Source organism: Abramis brama (genome assembly GCF_963993115.1).
Source record: "Abramis brama genome assembly, chromosome: 21".
In the NCBI taxonomy this organism is placed as follows: Eukaryota; Metazoa; Chordata; class Actinopteri; order Cypriniformes; family Leuciscidae; genus Abramis; species Abramis brama.
Window position 1 is genome coordinate 213,113 of NC_139983.1, and position 18,789 is coordinate 231,901.

At 44.9% G+C, this 18,789-nt stretch overlaps 1 protein-coding gene across 1 annotated transcript; it reads left to right on the plus strand.

Annotated features, from left to right (window-relative positions):
- The first annotated feature begins 41 nt into the window (after positions 1 to 41).
- On the plus strand, positions 42 to 15,518 carry LOC311072233 (putative E3 ubiquitin-protein ligase UBR7). The gene is made up of 10 exons (XM_084097096.1): positions 42 to 231; positions 4,263 to 4,396; positions 4,495 to 4,555; positions 7,107 to 7,202; positions 7,275 to 7,328; positions 7,852 to 7,957; positions 8,054 to 8,481; positions 8,596 to 8,791; positions 15,241 to 15,302; positions 15,377 to 15,518. Exons 1-10 carry the CDS (start codon positions 145 to 147, stop codon positions 15,446 to 15,448), a joined length of 1,296 nt encoding a protein of 431 aa, XP_083953222.1. The 5' UTR covers positions 42 to 144; the 3' UTR covers positions 15,449 to 15,518.
- The last annotated feature ends 3,271 nt before the right edge of the window (positions 15,519 to 18,789 follow it).

Consider the following 18,789-nt stretch of genomic DNA (forward strand, 5'->3'; position numbering starts at 1 on the left):
GGAAGTGACGTGTTGCGGTCCGGAAAGCTCTTCATGCGTTTGGGTCGGCGTGTTTTAACCACGTGATACAGCGTGCGGGTTGTGTGTGCGTGTTGTGTTTGTTTAGTCTGTTTCTGCAGTGTGTTGTGTTGTGTTGTGTTGTGAATGATGGATCAGTGTGCAGTAGACGAGCTGTACGAGGCGTTCGCTGTTCTGGCGGGAAGTGACCCTGATCACTGCTCTTATCCAAAGGTAACACACTGTGTGTGTGTGTGTGTGTGTGTGTGTGTGTGTGTGTGTGTGTGTGTGTGTGTGTGTGTGTCCCTGATCACTGCTCTTATCCAAAGGTAACACACTGTGTGTGTGTGTGTGTGTGTGTGTGTGTGTGTGTGTGTGTGTGTGTGTGTGTGTGTGTCCCTGATCACTGCTCTTATCCAAAGGTAACACACTGTGTGTGTGTGTGTGTGTGTGTGTGTGTGTGTGTGTCCCTGATCACTGCTCTTATCCAAAGGTAACACACTGTGTGTGTGGTTGTGTGTGTGTGTGTGTGTGTGTGTGTGTGTGTGTGTCCCTGATCACTGCTCTTATCCAAAGGTAACACACTGTGTGTGTGTGTGTGTGTGTGTGTCCCTGATCACTGCTCTTATCCAAAGGTAACACACTGTGTGTGTGTGTGTGTGTGTGTGTGTGTGTGTGTGTGTGTGTGTGTGTGTGTCCCTGATCACTGCTCTTATCCAAAGGTAACACACTGTGTGTGTGTGTGTGTGTGTGTGTGTGTGTGTGTGTGTGTGTGTCCCTGATCACTGCTCTTATCCAAAGGTAACACACTGTGTGTGTGTGTGTGTGTGTGTGTGTGTGTGTCCCTGATCACTGCTCTTATCCAAAGGTAACACACTGTGTGTGTGTGTGTGTGTGTGTGTGTGTGTGTGTCTGATCACTGCTCTTATCCAAAGGTAACACACTGTGTGTGTGTGTGTGTGTGTGTGTCTGATCACTGCTCTTATCCAAAGGTAACACACTGTGTGTGTGTGTGTGTGTGTGTGTGTGTGTGTGTGTGTGTGTGTGTTTGATCACTGCTCTTATCCAAAGGTAACACACTGTGTGTGTGTGTGTGTGTGTGTGTCTGATCACTGCTCTTATCCAAAGGTAACACACTGTGTGTGTGTGTGTGTGTGTGTGTGTGTGTGTGTGTGTGTGTGTGTGTCTGATCACTGCTCTTATCCAAAGGTAACACACTGTGTGTGTGTGTGTCTGATCACTGCTCTTATCCAAAGGTAACACACTGTGTGTGTGTGTGTGTGTGTGTGTGTGTGTGTGTGTGTGTGTGAGCTGCACGATTCTTAAAAGCTTTATTATTTTAAAGATCTGCTAATCCTGAACATTAGGTTACCAAACAAGATAGAAACAAAATAAGACATAATACTCTTGCTTCAGTCTAATTTAAATAAATGCAGTAAACAAAAAGAATGTAATATTTAAATAAATAAAAAATGACAATTAAACACTGACAACATTCAGAGGCATTACGCCAGGCTAGACCTGTTAAAGACTCTCAGCAAGACACGCTGTCCACATGTTTGGGTGCAGCGCTGCTGTTACAGACGTGCGTTTCCTCTGGCCGCTGGTGCTGTGATGGGGCAGTTCTGTTTATTACCATCTCAGACTGTAGTTTAAGTTTATAATAACTTTGCTTTTCATTTATTACTTAAAGCTCAGTGTAAGTTTTTCGATAGCTACTACATTAGCCTAACTGATAAAGTTCACACATTATTTAAAACAAGTGAACAGTCAGCAATAAAATAAGAACAAATGCACAAATTACAAGCAGAGATGAATACTAAATAACAAAGTTTACGAAGTCTAACAGTATATTCAGGTCCAGAAATTAATAATTAAACTTAAATGTAAAATAACACTATTTGTCACTGTATAAATTAAATATAGTTTAATCTTTGTTAAAGCTGTATTTTATTGTTTTATTGAAAACAGTATATAATATTAAGTTTGTGCTGCACTTTAAAGACCGACAAATATCCGTTTCTTTCTCAGCTGTTCACATGTGACATAACCGAGAGAATACTTGTCGGTCATTTTGACAATTTTGTGTTTATGTGTCCGTTCAAGGGCAAGGAAACACGAAAGAGGAATCAGTTCTGCATTCGAGCGCTCTCTCTCTCTCTCTCTCTCTCTCTCTCTCTCTCTCTCTCTCTCTCTCTCTCTCTCTCTCTCTCTCTCTCTCTCTCTCTCTCTGCCTCGATAATGCGCGAGTCACAGTTTTTGGCTCTTCTTCCGCGATTAAAATGGTTTGAATGTGTAAATTGGTAAAATGTGTAAAATACACGTCCAAATTATGAACTTTCACTCTATGATGGTTACATTTAGCAGTTAATCCGCGAATCACACGCGTGCCGAATCTAGTGCGACCCGTTCCACCCCCAGCGCGTTATCTCGTTGAATATCACTGGCAGAATCGTAGAAATGCAGGATTAAGACAAAGAGTATAGTACTTCTTCCCTGATCACTGCTCTTATCCAAAGGTAACACACTACTGTGTGTGTGTGTGTGTGTGTGTGTGTGTGTGTGTGTGTGTGTGTGTGTGTGGAAGTGACCCTGATCACTGCTCTTATCCAAAGGTAACACACTACCTCGTGAGTGTGTGTGTGTGTGTGTGGAAGTGACCCTGATCACTGCTCTTATCCAAAGGTAACACACTACCTCGTGTATGTGTGTGTGTGTGTGTGTGTGGAAGTGACCCTGATCACTGCTCTTATCCAAAGGTAACACACTACCTCGTGTATGTGTGTGTGTGTGTGTGTGGAAGTGACCCTGATCACTGCTCTTATCCAAAGGTAACACACTACCTCGTGAGTGTGTGTGTGTGTGTGTGTGTGTGTGTGGAAGTGACCCTGATCACTGCTCTTATCCAAAGGTAACACACTACCTCGTGAGTGTGTGTGTGTGTGTGTGGAAGTGACCCTGATCACTGCTCTTATCCAAAGGTAACACACTACCTCGTGTATGTGTGTGTGTGTGTGTGTGTGGAAGTGACCCTGATCACTGCTCTTATCCAAAGGTAACACACTACCTCGTGTATGTGTGTGTGTGTGTGTGTGGAAGTGACCCTGATCACTGCTCTTATCCAAAGGTAACACACTACCTCGTGAGTGTGTGTGTGTGTGTGTGTGTGTGTGTGGAAGTGACCCTGATCACTGCTCTTATCCAAAGGTAACACACTACCTCGTGAGTGTGTGTGTGTGTGTGTGGAAGTGACCCTGATCACTGCTCTTATCCAAAGGTAACACACTACCTCGTGTGTGTGTGTGTGTGTGTGTGTGTGTGTGTGTGTGTGTGTGTGTGTGGAAGTGACCCTGATCACTGCTCTTATCCAAAGGTAACACACTACCTCGTGTGTGTGTGTGTGTGTGTGTGTGTGTGTGTGTGTGTGTGTGTGTGTGTGTGTGTGTGTGTGTGTGGAAGTGACCCTGATCACTGCTCTTATCCAAAGGTAACACACTACCTCGTGAGTGTGTGTGTGTGTGTGTGTGTGTAAGTGACCCTGATCACTGCTCTTATCCAAAGGTAACACACTACCTCGTGTGTGTGTGTGTGTGTGTGTGGAAGTGACCCTGATCACTGCTCTTATCCAAAGGTAACACACTACCTCGTGTGTGTGTGTGTGTGTGTGTGTATGTGTGTGTGTGTGTGTGTGTGTGTGTGTGTGTGTGGAAGTGACCCTGATCACTGCTCTTATCCAAAGGTAACACACTACCTCGTGAGTGTGTGTGTGTGTGTGTGGAAGTGACCCTGATCACTGCTCTTATCCAAAGGTAACACACTACTGTGTGTGTGTGTGTGTGTGTGTGTGTGTGTGTGTGTGGAAGTGACCCTGATCACTGCTCTTATCCAAAGGTAACACACTACCTCGTGAGTGTGTGTGTGTGTGTGTGGAAGTGACCCTGATCACTGCTCTTATCCAAAGGTAACACACTACCTCGTGTGTGTGTGTGTGTGTGTGTGTGGAAGTGACCCTGATCACTGCTCTTATCCAAAGGTAACACACTACCTCGTGTGTGTGTGTGTGGAAGTGACCCTGATCACTGCTCTTATCCAAAGGTAACACACTACCTCGTGTGTGTGTGTGTGTGTATGTGTGTGTGTGTGTGTGTGTGTGTGTGTGTGTGTGTGTGGAAGTGACCCTGATCACTGCTCTTATCCAAAGGTAACACACTTCAGCTGTTCAGCTGTGTTTGTTGTGTTGTTCATGTGTGTGTTGTGTGTTGCAGGGCTACATGAAGAGGCAGGCGGTGTTTGCGTGTAACACGTGTGTTCAGGAAGGCATGGATCCGGCCGGTGTGTGTCTGGCGTGTGCAAACGCGTGTCATGATGGCCATGATGTGTGTGAACTTTACACTAAAAGGTCTGAGAGATTCATCGCTCGTCTCCAACTGTCTGGAGTGTCTGAGGAGGAAACATTCACTGCATTTACTGTCTGGTCATGTGTTTGTTTTGTCACAGGAATTTTCGTTGTGATTGTGGCAATGAGAAATTTCATGGCTTCAGATGCAGACTTCATACGGTGAGTGTTATGAAGCCGATGTCTGTCCTCATAATCAGTAGCTCAGATCGCCATGGATAGCCGCGTTTCCACCGAAATTGCATGGAACAGTTTGTCCCAGGAACTGTTTTTCCCCCAGACCTGTTGCTCTCTGCGTTTCCACCGCGGTCTAAAGTACCGGGAAGATTACGCAACTTAGTCCGGTGATGTAGGACTGTGCAGGCTTTACAGTTCCCGCTGGATTTCATCCTCTGAATTTAAGATTAATTAAGCCTGAACGTCGGTCCATCAGTCGTTTTTTTTAAACTCCATTGTTAATTTGAATAGCAAACAACTGTTACTACACACACCGCAACAGATGATGGTTGAAATAAAATGCTGCGTGGAGTCAGCCAATGAAAATGCGGCATGAACTCAACCAATCAGCATGTTCAGCGCCCAAGTCCCACCCCTGAAAGTTCCTGAACTTTGAAAAAGTACTACCTCGCAAGCTGGAACTTTCTAAGGGAGAAATATTTACCCGGAATTTCATTTAGACCCTGATTCCTGAGGTGGAAACACATAGAAACAGCCAGAAGTCCCTATACACCGAGTACCAGCCCGAAGTCCCTAGTTCCTGGGGTGGAAACACACCGAGTACCAGCCCGAAGTCCCTAGTTCCTGGGGAAAGTTCCTGGGGTGGAAACACACCAAGTACCAACCCAATGTCCCTAGTTCCTGGGGAAAGTTCCTGGGGTGGAAACACACCGAGTACTACCAGCCCGATGTCCCTAGTTCCTGGGGTGGAAACACACCGAGTACCAACCCAATGTCCCTAGTTCCTGGGGAAAGTTCCTGGGGTGGAAACACACCGAGTACTACCAGCCCAATGTCCCTAGTTCCTGGGGAAAGTTCCTGCGGTGGAGAAACACACCGAGTACCAGCCCGATGTCCCTAGTTCCTGGGGAAAGTTCCTGCGGTGGAAACACACCGAGTACCAGCCCGATGTCCCTAGTTCCTGGGGAAAGTTCCTGCGGTGGAGAAACACACCGAGTACCAGTCCGAAGTACCTAGTTCCTGGGGAAAGTTCCTGGGGTGGAGAAACACACCGAGTACCAGTCCGAAGTCCCTAGTTCCTGGGGAAAGTTCCTGCGGTGGAGAAACACACCGAGTACCAGTCCGAAGTCCCTAGTTCCTGGGGAAAGTTCCTGGGGTGGAAACACACCGAGTACCAGTCCGAAGTCCCTAGTTCCTGGGGAAAGTTCCTGCGGTGGAGAAACACACCGAGTACCAGCCCGATGTCCCTAGTTCCTGGGGACAGTTCCTGCGGTGGAAACACACCGAGTACCAGTCCGAAGTCCCTAGTTCCTGGGGAAAGTTCCTGGGGTGGAAACACACTGAGTACCAGCCCGATGTCCCTAGTTCCTGGGGAAAGTTCCTGCGGTGGAAACACACCGAGTACTACCAGCCCGATGTCCCTAGTTCCTGGGGAAAGTTCCTGGGGTGGAAACACACAGAGTACTACCAGCCCGATGTCCCTAGTTCCTGGGGAAAGTTCCTGCGGTGGAGAAACACACCGAGTACCAGCCCGATGTCCCTAGTTCCTGGGGAAAGTTCCTGGGGTTGAAACACACCGAGTACCAGTCCGAAGTCCCTAGTTCCTGGGGAAAGTTCCTGCGGTGGAAACACACCGAGTACTACCAGCCCGATGTCCCTAGTTCCTGGGGAAAGTTCCTGGGGTGGAAACACACCGAGTACTACCAGCCCGATGTCCCTAGTTCCTGGGGAAAGTTCCTGGGGTGGAAAAACACACCGAGTACCAGCCCGATGTCCCTAGTTCCTGGGGTTGAAACACACCGAGTACCAGTCCGAAGTCCCTAGTTCCTGGGGAAAGTTCCTGCGGTGGAAACACACCGAGTACCAGCCTGATGTCCCTAGTTCCTTGGGAAAGTTCCTGGGGTGGAAACACACCGAGTACCAGTCCGAAGTCCCTAGTTCCTGGGGTGGAAACACACAGAGTACCAGTCCGAAGTCCCTAGTTCCTGGGGAAAGTTCCTGGGGTGGAAACACACCGAGTACCAGCCCGATGTCCCTAGTTCCTGGGGAAAGTTCCTGGGGTGGAAACACACAGAGTACCAGCCCGATGTCCCTAGTTCCTGGGGAAAGTTCCTGGGGTGGAAACACACCGAGTACCAGCCCGAAGTCCCTAGTTCCTGGGGAAAGTTCCTGGGGTGGAAACACACCGAGTACCAGCCCGATGTCCCTAGTTCCTGGAGAAAGTTCCTGGGGTGGAAACACACCGAGTACCAGCCCGATGTCCCTAGTTCCTGGGGAAAGTTCCTGGGGTGGAAACGCAGCTTATGTTTTTTGACGTCGTTGAAATAGAAAGAGTTTCTAAAACAGAATGATTGTGGGGGTTTTTTGGACAAAATCCCTGATTAACGTGGAAAAGGCAGCTTTTATTGACCGTCACATGAAGTCTGGTCGGCTGTGTGTGTGTGTGTGTGTGTGTGTGTGTGTGTGTGTGTGTGTGTGTGTGTGTGTGTGTGTGTGTGTGTTCAGATCTGATGTTGTTCTGTCATCTTATGCTCAGGAAAAAGAAGGGCGAAACCTTAAGAACTCGTACAATCACAACTACTTTGGTCGCTACTGCGCGTGTGACCGGCCGTATCCAGATGATGATGATCAGGTGCGTGACGCTCCTCATCCTCACTGAGGGATGAAGCTGCAGTGGATTATGAGCTGTTTCTACTCTCTCCAGGTGAACGAGGAGATGATCCAGTGTGTGGTGTGTGAGGACTGGTTCCACGAGAAGGTGAACTCACACTCTGTTATTCCTCTCTCACTCTGATCCTCAGGGGCCGGTTGCACCAGCTGGACGTTAAAAAGTTGGATGTAAGTCTAAAACTACGACTAGGCGCAGCTACGCTTAGCATAGACGATGCTCGTACACGCTGACATGTTCTACCGCACTGATAGTTTATTGGCTCCAACGAATAGATGACACAACATGACTGCTGATCTGAGAAAAAGAAAAGTAAATTACTCAGATTGTGAAACAAGAAAAATTTTTTAGCTATTTTGGCATGCAAGCAATGGCATAAAATCGATGCGCCACTCAACGTGTTTATTTATCTTTATTTTCAACAGGGAAACAAGTCAAGACTTCTAACTTTACCCCTTCCTTTGACTAGATGTAAGATTTAGTATCAGACGTGCGCTACGCCCAGATGGTGCAACAGGGATTAATTCTCCGCAGGAAGCTTAGTCTTACGACCGGGTGTATGTCAAGCTGGTGCAACCGGCCTCTGGTGTTAAAGTGTGTCCTCATGTTTCAGCATCTGGATTCTCCAGCGGCTGACGGAGAGGTGCTGACGGAGATGATCTGTGTGCGCTGCATGGAGCGAGTGCCGTTCCTCTGGGCGTACGCGGCTCGATTAGCAGGTCTGGAGGAGGTGCGCTCCTGAAGAGACATGGGCCGCAGGGTCGGTTCTGCAGTCACTGCGCTGTTGTTAACGGGATCTGTTTTGTGATCTCCAGGTTCTGCTCTGAATAAACAAGGCCTCTGTGAAGAGCATGTGAGCGCTGATCAGACGTCAGGTGACAAGCAGCCGGATGCTGCCGGAGCTGCGGGTCAAGGTGATTCAGGGGCAGCTCCTGCGGATCAGCAGATCTCAGACGGCAGCGGATGCGTGTGGAAAGAGCTGAAGGCCGGAGCCTCGGATCGAGGTGATTCAGGGGCGGATCAGCAGATCTCAGACGGCAGCGGATGTGTGTGGAAAGAGCTGAAGGCCGGAGCCGCGGGTCGAGGTGATTCAGGGGCGGCTCCTGCGGATCAGCAGATCTCAGACGGCAGCGGATGCGTGTGGAAAGAGCTGAAGGCCGGAGCCGCGGCGTGTGTGAGAAAAGCTCCGGTGTTCTGGCCGTATCACTGGAGAGAGAAACTCTGCCGCTGCACTGACTGCAAGGTGTCGTTCACAATCTTTATTCTAGAGGATCTCATACGCTTGATTGACGGATATGAGTGAATCACTGTTACAGAGCTCTGTTTCTGTTTTTAATGTTCTATATATTGTGTGTAGAGAATGTATGTAGAGACAGGTGTTCCTTTCCTGCTGGACGAGTCGGACACGCTGCTCGCATACGAGGAGAGAGCCAAAGCTGAAGCACTGAGGAGCGATGACCTGCTGCTGTCCTGCCTGACCTCTGTGACCCCTCTGACCTCTGTGACCTCCCTGACCTCTCTGAGCCACGTGCAGCAGCTCGAGGTCATTTACCGTAAGTGTGGCTCTGTCATTAAAATCCTCTCTGAGGACGTCAGACCTCATTCACGAATATTACAGAAAACACAAACATTCACTGATGCTCAATAAGAAAACACACTAACAGCCGGGGGTTGTAAACTTTTGAACAGGATGAATAGTATAAATTATGTATGTAATTATAATCTGTATAGATTCTGTAATCGTACACGTCTACACTGGACGGGACGAGTCTTTCAACGGTAAACTGATGTAATGTTCTGTAGCATCCAGTGTTAGGTGTGAGTGTGTGCGAGAGTTTCTGTCTGAATTACGTTGTAGCTCCGTATAGCTTTGTTTTTAAACTCTATCTTCTATCTTCCCTGCCTTATATATTGCTTAATAATCATCGCAATTTATTTGATATCTCATTTTGTCTGTCACTTTGATCTGACATCGCTAGCTTTAATCTAAATCGCTATTGCTCGCACAATGCGTTAACATTTCGCTAGCCAGTTAATCTGCCATCCGTGTTTGGCGTCTTTTTTTCTCTTGCGCCTTTTACGAGTCCATCAAACAACTGTGGTGAGTAGGATCAGTCAACAAACGCTGTGAGTCATGTCATCTTCTCCTCTTATTGTCACCTCCACCTCATGTAACATGTATAGCATAGCCTTCTCTGTTAGCACAGGATTTACATGTGATAAATGCAGGGAGATAGTAAAGCTGACGGGGAAGATTTCAGAACTAGAGACACGCATCCAAGCTTTAATCGAGGTTAATTGTAAGAGCGCAAGGGCTTTAGATATGCGCATGCGTCGCGTCTGAACGCGTTGTTGTCTTTGGAGCTCCATCGATTGATTTATAATTCTTGATTTCTCTTTAAACTCACTTACAACGAACATTTTCTATTTTTCCTCACCTCATAGTTACAACGCGGACTGTTGAGCAGACGCGTCTCAAGCCTATTAGTGATCCAACGTCGGATACTCTTATAGGTTACTCCTGTGGATCAATGCTGAACGCGTCTTCTCCACACTCACTTACAAACAAACATTTTTTCGCCTATCGTGCGTCTACTCTACACCTGTACCACTAAAAAGACGGATTATATCCAAGACTTCAGTCATAAATTAGTATTAATATTGATAGCATCACTGGTAGCGTCGTTGCTAACTTAACTTACTGTCCATCTGTTAAAATGGCGAATATATCAGATGTAAGTAGTCTACCTTTTGGTGCAGGTTAGGACACATTTGAGCTACACGTGTTGCAGTCTGAGCTGGAAGCTGTTGAGAAACAGATCCACGACCTTTTAGTGAGAAAAGCCGAGCTGATAGACCGGCGGTTAGCTCTTGAAACATCACGCGCCGATGCACACAAATCAGTGATCAACGTTACTAACCCGCTGACTCCGACCTCGTCTACTCCGTGCGTTACTCAGCATCGGTCACGAGCGTCGAGGCCGCGATCAGCCATGGTCTCGTTTATGCCGGCTCCAACATGCCACCACGAAGCCTGGATATTTCCGCAGCGGAAGACGCGAGTCAGGTCTAGACCAAGAAAACTCTCTCCGACCCTCCCGGTTTTCGAGATATCCACACAAAACCGCTTCTCCCCTCTTAGCGAAACAGAACGCGATGCTGTGATCATCAGTGATTCCATCGTTCGACACGTACAAGCTACGTTAAATAAAAGTAAGGTGCATAGTCACTGCTTTCCTGGTGCTCGTGTTTCTGAAATCGCTGCTCACGTTCCCGAGATTCTGAACGAGCGCGTCGGAACTGTGGTCCTGCACGCGGGAGGGGCCGACATCAGGCTGCGACAGACAGAGGTTCTGAAGAAAGACTTCAGGAATCTGATCGATACGGTACGCAGCACATCGCCTGATATAACGATCATTGTGTCAGGACCGCTTCCCACGTACCGACTAGGTCATGAAAAGTTTAGTAGATTATTCGCGCTAAATGAATGGTTAATGTCATGGTGCAATGAGCAGAAACTGCTCTTTGTAAATAATTGGAATCTGTTTTGGGAGCGTCCTAGGCTTTACCGTGCTGATGGCTTACACCCAAGCAGATTCGGATCGGATCTTCTGTCAGATAACATCTCCAAAATGTTAAATACCTTTTGACTAGTAACCAAAAGTTCAAATCATAGTCTCTGCTGCACCAAATTAACTGATATAAATAGTGTAGAAAATTGCATAGAAACTGTGTCTATTCCTCGTTTAGTGAGATCAAATAATAAATCTACTGCAGGATCTAGAAAAAATCTAATTGTATTAAACCAGAAAATGTTGCTATTAGTAACCAAAAACAATTTCTAAAGCTAGGTCTTCTAAACATTAGATCACTCACACCTAAGGCAGTTATTGTAAATGAAATAGTCACGGATAATAGCTTCGATGTACTTTGCCTTACTGAAACTTGGCTTAAACCTAATGATTATTTCGGTCTAAATGAGTCTACTCCATCAGGATACTCCTATAAGCACGAACCCCGTCTGATTGGTCGTGGCGGCGGTGTTGCAGCGGTCTATAGAGATATTCTCAATGTTACTCAGAAAACGGGTTATAAGTTTATTTCGTTTGAAATACTTGTACTAAATGTTATGCTCTTAGATGTTAGAAAAAAATCCATATTATCTCTAGCCTTGGCTACCGTATATAGACCGCCTGGGCCTTACGCTGATTTCCTAAAAGAGTTTGCAGATTTTCTCTCAGATCTATTGGTCAATGTAGATAAAGTATTAATTGTTGGAGATTTTAACATACACGTAGATAATCCAAATGATGCGTTAGGGGCTGCGTTTATAGATTTATTAAATTCCTTTAGGGTCAAACAAAACGTCACCGGACCAACTCATCGTCTTAATCACACACTCGATTTAATTATATCATATGGAACCGATCCAACCGATATAGATATCATTCCACAAAGTGATGATGTCACTGACCATTACTTGGTAACTTGCATATTACGTACTGCTGTAATATGTCATGCGGCGCCGCGTTTTCGACCAGGCAGAACAATCCTTCCATCCACCATAGATAATTTCTCGAGTTGCTTGTCTGATCTGTCTCAGCTGCTGCCTGAACCCAAACAAACATATGAACTAGAAGAACTAACTAGCACTATGAGCACCATTCTCTCTAGAACATTGGATGTTGTTGCACCCGTTAGATTAAAAAAGGTCAGAGAGAAAATTAAAGCACCATGGTACAATAATACTACGCATGTTCTAAAGAGAGAAACACGTAATTTAGAGCGTAAATGGAAACAAACTAATTTAGAGGTCTTTAGAATCGCGTGGAAAGACAGTATGTCACGTTATAAAAAGGCCCTAAAAGCGGCCAGGGCTGAGCACCTCCGCAAACTAATAGAAAACAACCAAAACAATCCTAGGTTTTTATTTAACACCGTGGCTAGACTAACAAATAAACAGACGTCACCCGAACAAAATATCCCGTTACAGTTTAGTAGTAATGATTTCATGAACTTCTTCACTGAGAAAATAGAAAACATCAGAACCACAATTGTAAACGTTCAATCCTCAATCGCACCTTATTATTCAGCCTCAATTATCCCCCCGCAAGAACAATTACAGTGCTTTACAACTATAGAACAAAAAGAGTTAAATAAACTTATCACTTCATCTAAAACAACAACATGTTTATTAGATCCTATACCAACTAAACTACTGAAGGAAGTGTTACCTGTAGTGGAAGAGCCTCTCCTCAATATTATTAACTCGTCTTTATCTTTAGGTCATGTTCCAAGAACATTTAAACTGGCAGTGATAAAACCTCTCATTAAGAAACCACAATTAGACCCGCATAATCTAGCAAATTATAGACCCATTTCAAATCTACCTTTTATGTCTAAAATACTAGAAAAAGTTGTCCACTCAACTGGGCTCTTTCTTGCAAGAAAATGATATCTATGAAAAGTTTCAGTCAGGATTCAGGCCGCATCATAGCACTGAAACTGCGCTCGTTAAAATCACAAATGATTTACTCTTAGCTTCTGACCAAGGCTGCATCTCAATACTAGTTTTACTTGATCTAAGTGCTGCGTTCGATACTATAGATCATACAATACTCTTAGATCGACTACAAAATTATACTGGTGTTCAAGGACAAGCATTAAGCTGGTTTAGATCATACTTATCAGACCGCTACCATTTTGTCTATTTAAATGGAGAAAAATCGATCATAATTCCAGTAAACTATGGAGTGCCGCAGGGATCTGTGTTAGGCCCTCTGTTATTCTCAATATATATGCTGCCACTTGGAAATATTATAAGGAAACATGGAATTAGTTTCCATTGTTATGCTGATGACACTCAAATATATATTTCATCACGGCCGGATGAAAACGCTAAATTATCCAAATTGACAGAGTGTGTTAAAGATATAAAAGATTGGATGACGCGTAATTTTCTTTTATTAAATCCAGACAAGACAGAGGTAATACTTATCGGTTCAAAAAACCGCCCACAGAACCTCTCACAATACAACTTTGACATCGTAGGATGTCCTGTTACTTTATCCTCTACAGTAAAAGACCTGGGTGTTATACTCGATTTGTCTTTTGAAAATCATATTTCATATGTTACAAAAACAGCCTTTTTCCACCTTAGAAACATTTCTAAGCTACGTAATATGCTATCAGTTTCTGATGCAGAAAAGTTAGTTCATGCATTCATGACCTCGAGACTAGATTACTGTAATGCTTTATTAGCCGGTTGTCCTGCATCCTCAATAAACAAGCTACAGTTAGTCCAAAATGCAGCCGCTAGAGTTCTTACTAGATCAAGAAAATATGATCATATAACACCGATTTTATCATCACTACATTGGCTACCTATAAAGTTCCGTATTAATTATAAGGTATTGCTACTGACTTATAAAGCCCTAAACGGCTTAGCTCCAGTCTATTTAGCGGATCTTCTATCACCCTATAATCCATCGCGCTCTTTAAGATCAATAAATTCAAGGCTTTTGGTCATACCTAGGATATCCAGATCAACCAAAGGAGGGAGAGCATTTTCACATTTGGCTCCAAAACTCTGGAATAGCCTTCCTGATACTGTTCGTTACTCGGACTCGCTCTCCCAGTTTAAAACTAGATTAAAGACGCATCTTTTCAGCCAGGCATTCATATAATATTGTTAATCTCACAGTTTCAAACTACAATCCGGCCTCTAGTTCATAAATGCCAGAGGAGAACTGGCCCCCGACTGAGCCTGGGTTCTCCCAAGGTTTTTTTTTTTCTCCATTAGGTCACCTGATGGAGTTTTAGGACACCATTAGGTCACCTGATCGAGTTTTTTCGGTTCCTTGCCACTGTTGCCTTTGGCTTGCTCAGTTGGGGATATTTTGGGGATATTTAATTTTATTCTATCAATCAATAAATTCCACTAGAAACAAACTTTGTTGTATTATTTTATTTTAATACTGTGAAGCTGCTTTGATACAATCTGTATTGTGAAAAGCGCTATACAAATATACTTGATATGATATATGATATGATATAGATACTGCTTTGGATGCGACTAGCTTAGTGAACTCTGTACACTGTTCGGTTCCAGCTGAAGTAGAGCCTGTGCAGCAGGGCAACTGGGTGACGGTGAGACGCTGTAGTCGCGGGACAAAACACCGCTCTTCCATTCCGATTACAACATCAAACAGATTCTCCCCACTCAGTGAAACACCCACTGAGAATCCTGTTGATTGTGCCCTCGTTATTGGCGATTCTATCACACGCAACGTGAAAATGGAGACACCAGCCACCATAGTCACATGTTTGCCGGGAGCCAGAGCGCTTGACATCAAAGCAAATTTTAAAGTGCTGGCAAATGCTAATTTTAAATTCTCTAAAATTATTATTCACGTTGGCACTAATGATGTTCGACTCCGCCAGTCAGAGATCACTAAAATTAACACTAAAGAGGTGTGTGAACTCGCAAGTACGATGTCAGGCACTGTAATTTGCTCTGGCCCCCTTCCTGTTCGCAGGAGTGATGAGATAGTCAGTAGATTGTCTTCACTCAATGGCTGGTTGTCGAGATGGTGTCCGCAGAATAATATAGGGTTCATAGACAATTGGAAAAGTTTTTGGGCCGAAAAGATCCGGGCCGTATCCAGATCAGATGGTGGACCTGCGCCTAGACACGACAATGACACCATTATATGAGAACTGTATATAAATTAACTGAATTAATAACTTTGTTGCATTAGTTATCTTTGTAAAGCTGTTTTGAAACAATCTGTATTGTAAAAAGCGCTATATAAATAAAGATGACTTGAGTGTGTGTGTGTGTGTGTGTGTGTTTGTGATAGACACGTGAGTGTGTGAGTGCGTCTGAGTGAGCGTGCGAGAGTGAGTGTGTGTGATAGACACGTGCGAGTGTGTGTTTTAGACAGGATTTGTTATAGAAGTGCCTTTGCTTGAAATGTTTTTCTTTTTTTCTTGCGTCTAGAGTTCAATGAGTTGAAGGACGAGCTACGTGAGTTTCTTCAACAATCATCAGACCAGAGGAAGGTAAAGATGAGAATCAGTTACTGAGATCAGTCAGAAGTAAAGCTCAGTTTTAATGATCTCTGGTTTGGTTTTAGGAGGTGACGCCTGAGCGTTTGCGGGACTTTCTGGAGGAACTGCAGGCCAGAAAGAGGAGATTGTTAAACTGAACCAATCAGCAGCGGTTCTTGCAGCAATATGAGCCTTAACATCCACTTTAATAAAGTTCTAGAGCAAAAACTATTGCTTGTGTGCAAATACTTCTTAATTATTGCTTTTTAATGAAGTGCTTTGTGTCATATTCCCTCTTGTAGCTCATTATCAGTACGTCTCCATGTTCAGCATCTTTGCTCCAGTCCTTGAATCTGATTGGTCGAGCAGGAGTGCTGATGTATGTGTCCACTGGTTCAGTCAGTGTGTGTGTGTGTGTGTGTGGATTACAGTGACACACCAGCAGGAGGCGACAGTGAGTGAATCCTTTAAACTGATCTGTTCCAAAACACTGCTGCTACTTCTGATGAACTCCATGATCGTGTTCCTGCGCCCTCAGCAATGCTAGTCATTTCACATGCTGCTTTTCACACACTATATAGCAGGGAAGTGTGTGAATCAGTGAATCCAAACACACTCAACCAGTTCATTCCAGGACGTGAACACCACTGCGTACTCGTTGAAACTGTATAAAACTGTATCATCCTCACAGTTGAGCTGTAGGTCTGAATATGAGCTGTGATTGACCTTTGACCCCTGTGCTGGGATCTGCAGCACGTAAACATGACAACAGGAAGTTACACAAGTTCTGTTGAAACAGTCTGGCTGCGTCCCAAATCACACACTCTTGAGTAGGTACTTAGTCTGAATAAGTAATTACTGCATGACCGCTAAAAAAGTACGTTCTGTATAGTATGAATGTAATGTGGACGTACTACATCTGCCATGATGTCATTATCATGTGACCTACCAATAAATCCTCTCCTGTGGCCTCATGGGATAGTAAAGTGTCCATCATATACACACTTCAGAACCTCACCGGAAGTAGTCGCTCATCCAGCTCTTATGAGTACTGTGAATTCAGACATACTTCTTTTGTCATACTGTTTTTGCCACTGACTCTTTCTCACTGGTTGAGATTCATGTGCGTTTGACCAATCACAGGCTCCGGCACTGATCCCAGACCTGCAGCGGGACACTCTTGTATTGTGGAGATCAACACACATCATTACAAAACACCTTTACAGTATATAATAATATACAAATACAGTATAACAATAATAATGCAGTTGTCCACTTTTGGCAGTGGGTTGGTACTATAGTTTACATTTTGCTTTGATATAAACACAGTAGTTTAGATGTGCTGTATAGTGTACATCACTGCATTAGTGTGCGGTTAAAACTGTTTGGGGTTATGAATTTATGATTATTGTAGGCTTATGAATCTGTAAGGTTTTGTTTAATTATAACAGTTGTTGGAGTGATTAGCCTAATTACTATCTGGTGCCACTGTTAAATTATATGGATATATAACAGGGTTTAAGATTTTATCTCAGTATTTCATATTTTTATACATCGCCTGTAGTGTAACCAACTGGACACTAGAGGGCACTCCGGTTCAGTGAAGGTTATAGAGAGAGTTGTGTAGGGGAGAATAAAAATAAATGGATGTTTAGTAACTGAGCTGCTGTTTGCGTGTCCTGATGTTTCATATATATTGTGGTTTCCACAACCTGAAAAGAAGGAAACAAAGAAGTGAGTGAGAAAAGAGAGCGATGTTGCACACGGACTGCTAGAAACAAAGAAAATAGAAACAGTGCACGAGTGCAAATTGAGAACCGGCCTGTTATAAGCGAAGGAACAGTGGAGCAGTGCGCCCGAGATTAAGAGTGAGTGAACACAGTCAAAATATGGATCAGATATTTTCGCTGACACCTCCGGGGAGTTTCGACGAGCCCAGTTCATGGCCCAGTTCGTGGCCCAGTTCATGGCCCAGTTCGTGGCCACAGTGGATGCGCCGCTTTGAGCGATTCAGAGTAGCGTCGGGCCTTGCAGAAAAACCCTCCGCCTACCAGGTAAACTCTCTTCTTTACTTTATGGGGGAGAAAAGTGACCATATATTAAATACGTTACCCCTAAGCGAGGAAAAGAAAAAGAGTTATGAAGAGGTCAAGAAGGCTGTAAGTGAGCACTTTATTGACAGACATAGCGTCATTTATGAGAGAGCGAAATTCAGTAGCAGATTTCAACAGCTGGTGAATCAGCAGAGGGGACAGCTCAGAGAACGCAAAGCTCATTAAATAAAACAGATGCATTCCTGCAAGAGATGTGGGAAAAGTCCACAGCACCCGTGGAAAGCCTGTCCAGCCAGAGATGTAGAAAGAAAGGACATTCTGCTGCAGTCTGCCGGTCAGGTCAAAGACTTGTGATAGTTGACAGTTCATATGAGTCTGCTTTCTGGGGAACAATCCAGACCCAAAAACAAGAGAATATGTGGCAACAGAAAATCCTGGTGAATAAAGAACCAATCACCTTTAAACAGATCCAGGTGCAGCAGTCACAGCGACTCCAGCATCCGTGTATTCAGCTGAAGCAAGGGCAACTCCTCAGTCCTCTAACAGTCCTCCTCTGGAAGCGATGGCTCAGGCACGCCTGCAGAAGGGCAAAAGGGGAATCTGGCAGGATATATATGTGTTGTGCCGGATTTAGTGATGCTGGGACTGCCTGCAATCCAAAGCTTACAGTTACTGACAGGGGTGTAATTTGTGGGGGGGTTGGGGGGGAGATAACCCCCCCAATATTTAATCTATGCATTACAACCCCCCCAATATTTATACCATGATCACATGAAAAGGAGGCATCAGGAGGCATACCCAAACTTCAACCCCCCCAATGTTCAAACCAAATCTACGCCCTTGGTTACTGAACAGGCAGCCAACTTACATGAACCTGGAGACCAGTACAAGGCAACGTTCCCCAAAGTTTTCTCAGGACTCGGAAACTTGGAGGGCAGCTACAGGATCAGACTGTCGGAAGGAGCCATCCGTATGCACTATCAGCCTCACCACGAGTAAGGTACACATACTGCGGTCCACAGTGTTCATCCGGGGGGTTTGCAGAGTTTTCTCGCCCTCAGAGAGCTCTTTTGGCCTACAGATCGCCTAGCTCATGGGATCTCACCTGCAGAACTCCTGACGGGGAGGAGGATAAGGCCAACAGTCCCAGTTCCACCTAAATCTCTCACTCCAAGATGGCCTGACGGGAAAGACGGGATGTTAAAAGAGTAACAACAGGAAACATCCAGATCTAGACAGAGCGAAAATCTACCAGTCATCATCCCTGGACAGAGAGTGTGGATCAGGACATCGAGGAGCACTGGAGTGGTCCGGGGAGAAGCATCTACGCCCTGATCGCATCAGGTATAAACTGAGATGGGAACACTGGGAATAGAGCTCATCTTACAGTTCTTCCAGAACCAACTCAGCAAGCCGTCAACGGTACAGGGACACGGTCGGGCAGG

Excerpts from the sequence above, each read along its gene's own strand:
- LOC311072233 (XM_084097096.1), top strand. The coding sequence starts at position 145 with ATGATGGATCAGTGTGCAGTAGACGAGCTGTACGAGGCGTTCGCTGTT. Across the intron at positions 232-4,262 it reads ATCACTGCTCTTATCCAAAG|GGCTACATGAAGAGGCAGGC; the intron begins GTAACACACTGT and ends TGTGTGTTGCAG. Across the intron at positions 8,792-15,240 it reads GCAGCTCGAGGTCATTTACC|AGTTCAATGAGTTGAAGGAC; the intron begins GTAAGTGTGGCT and ends TCTTGCGTCTAG.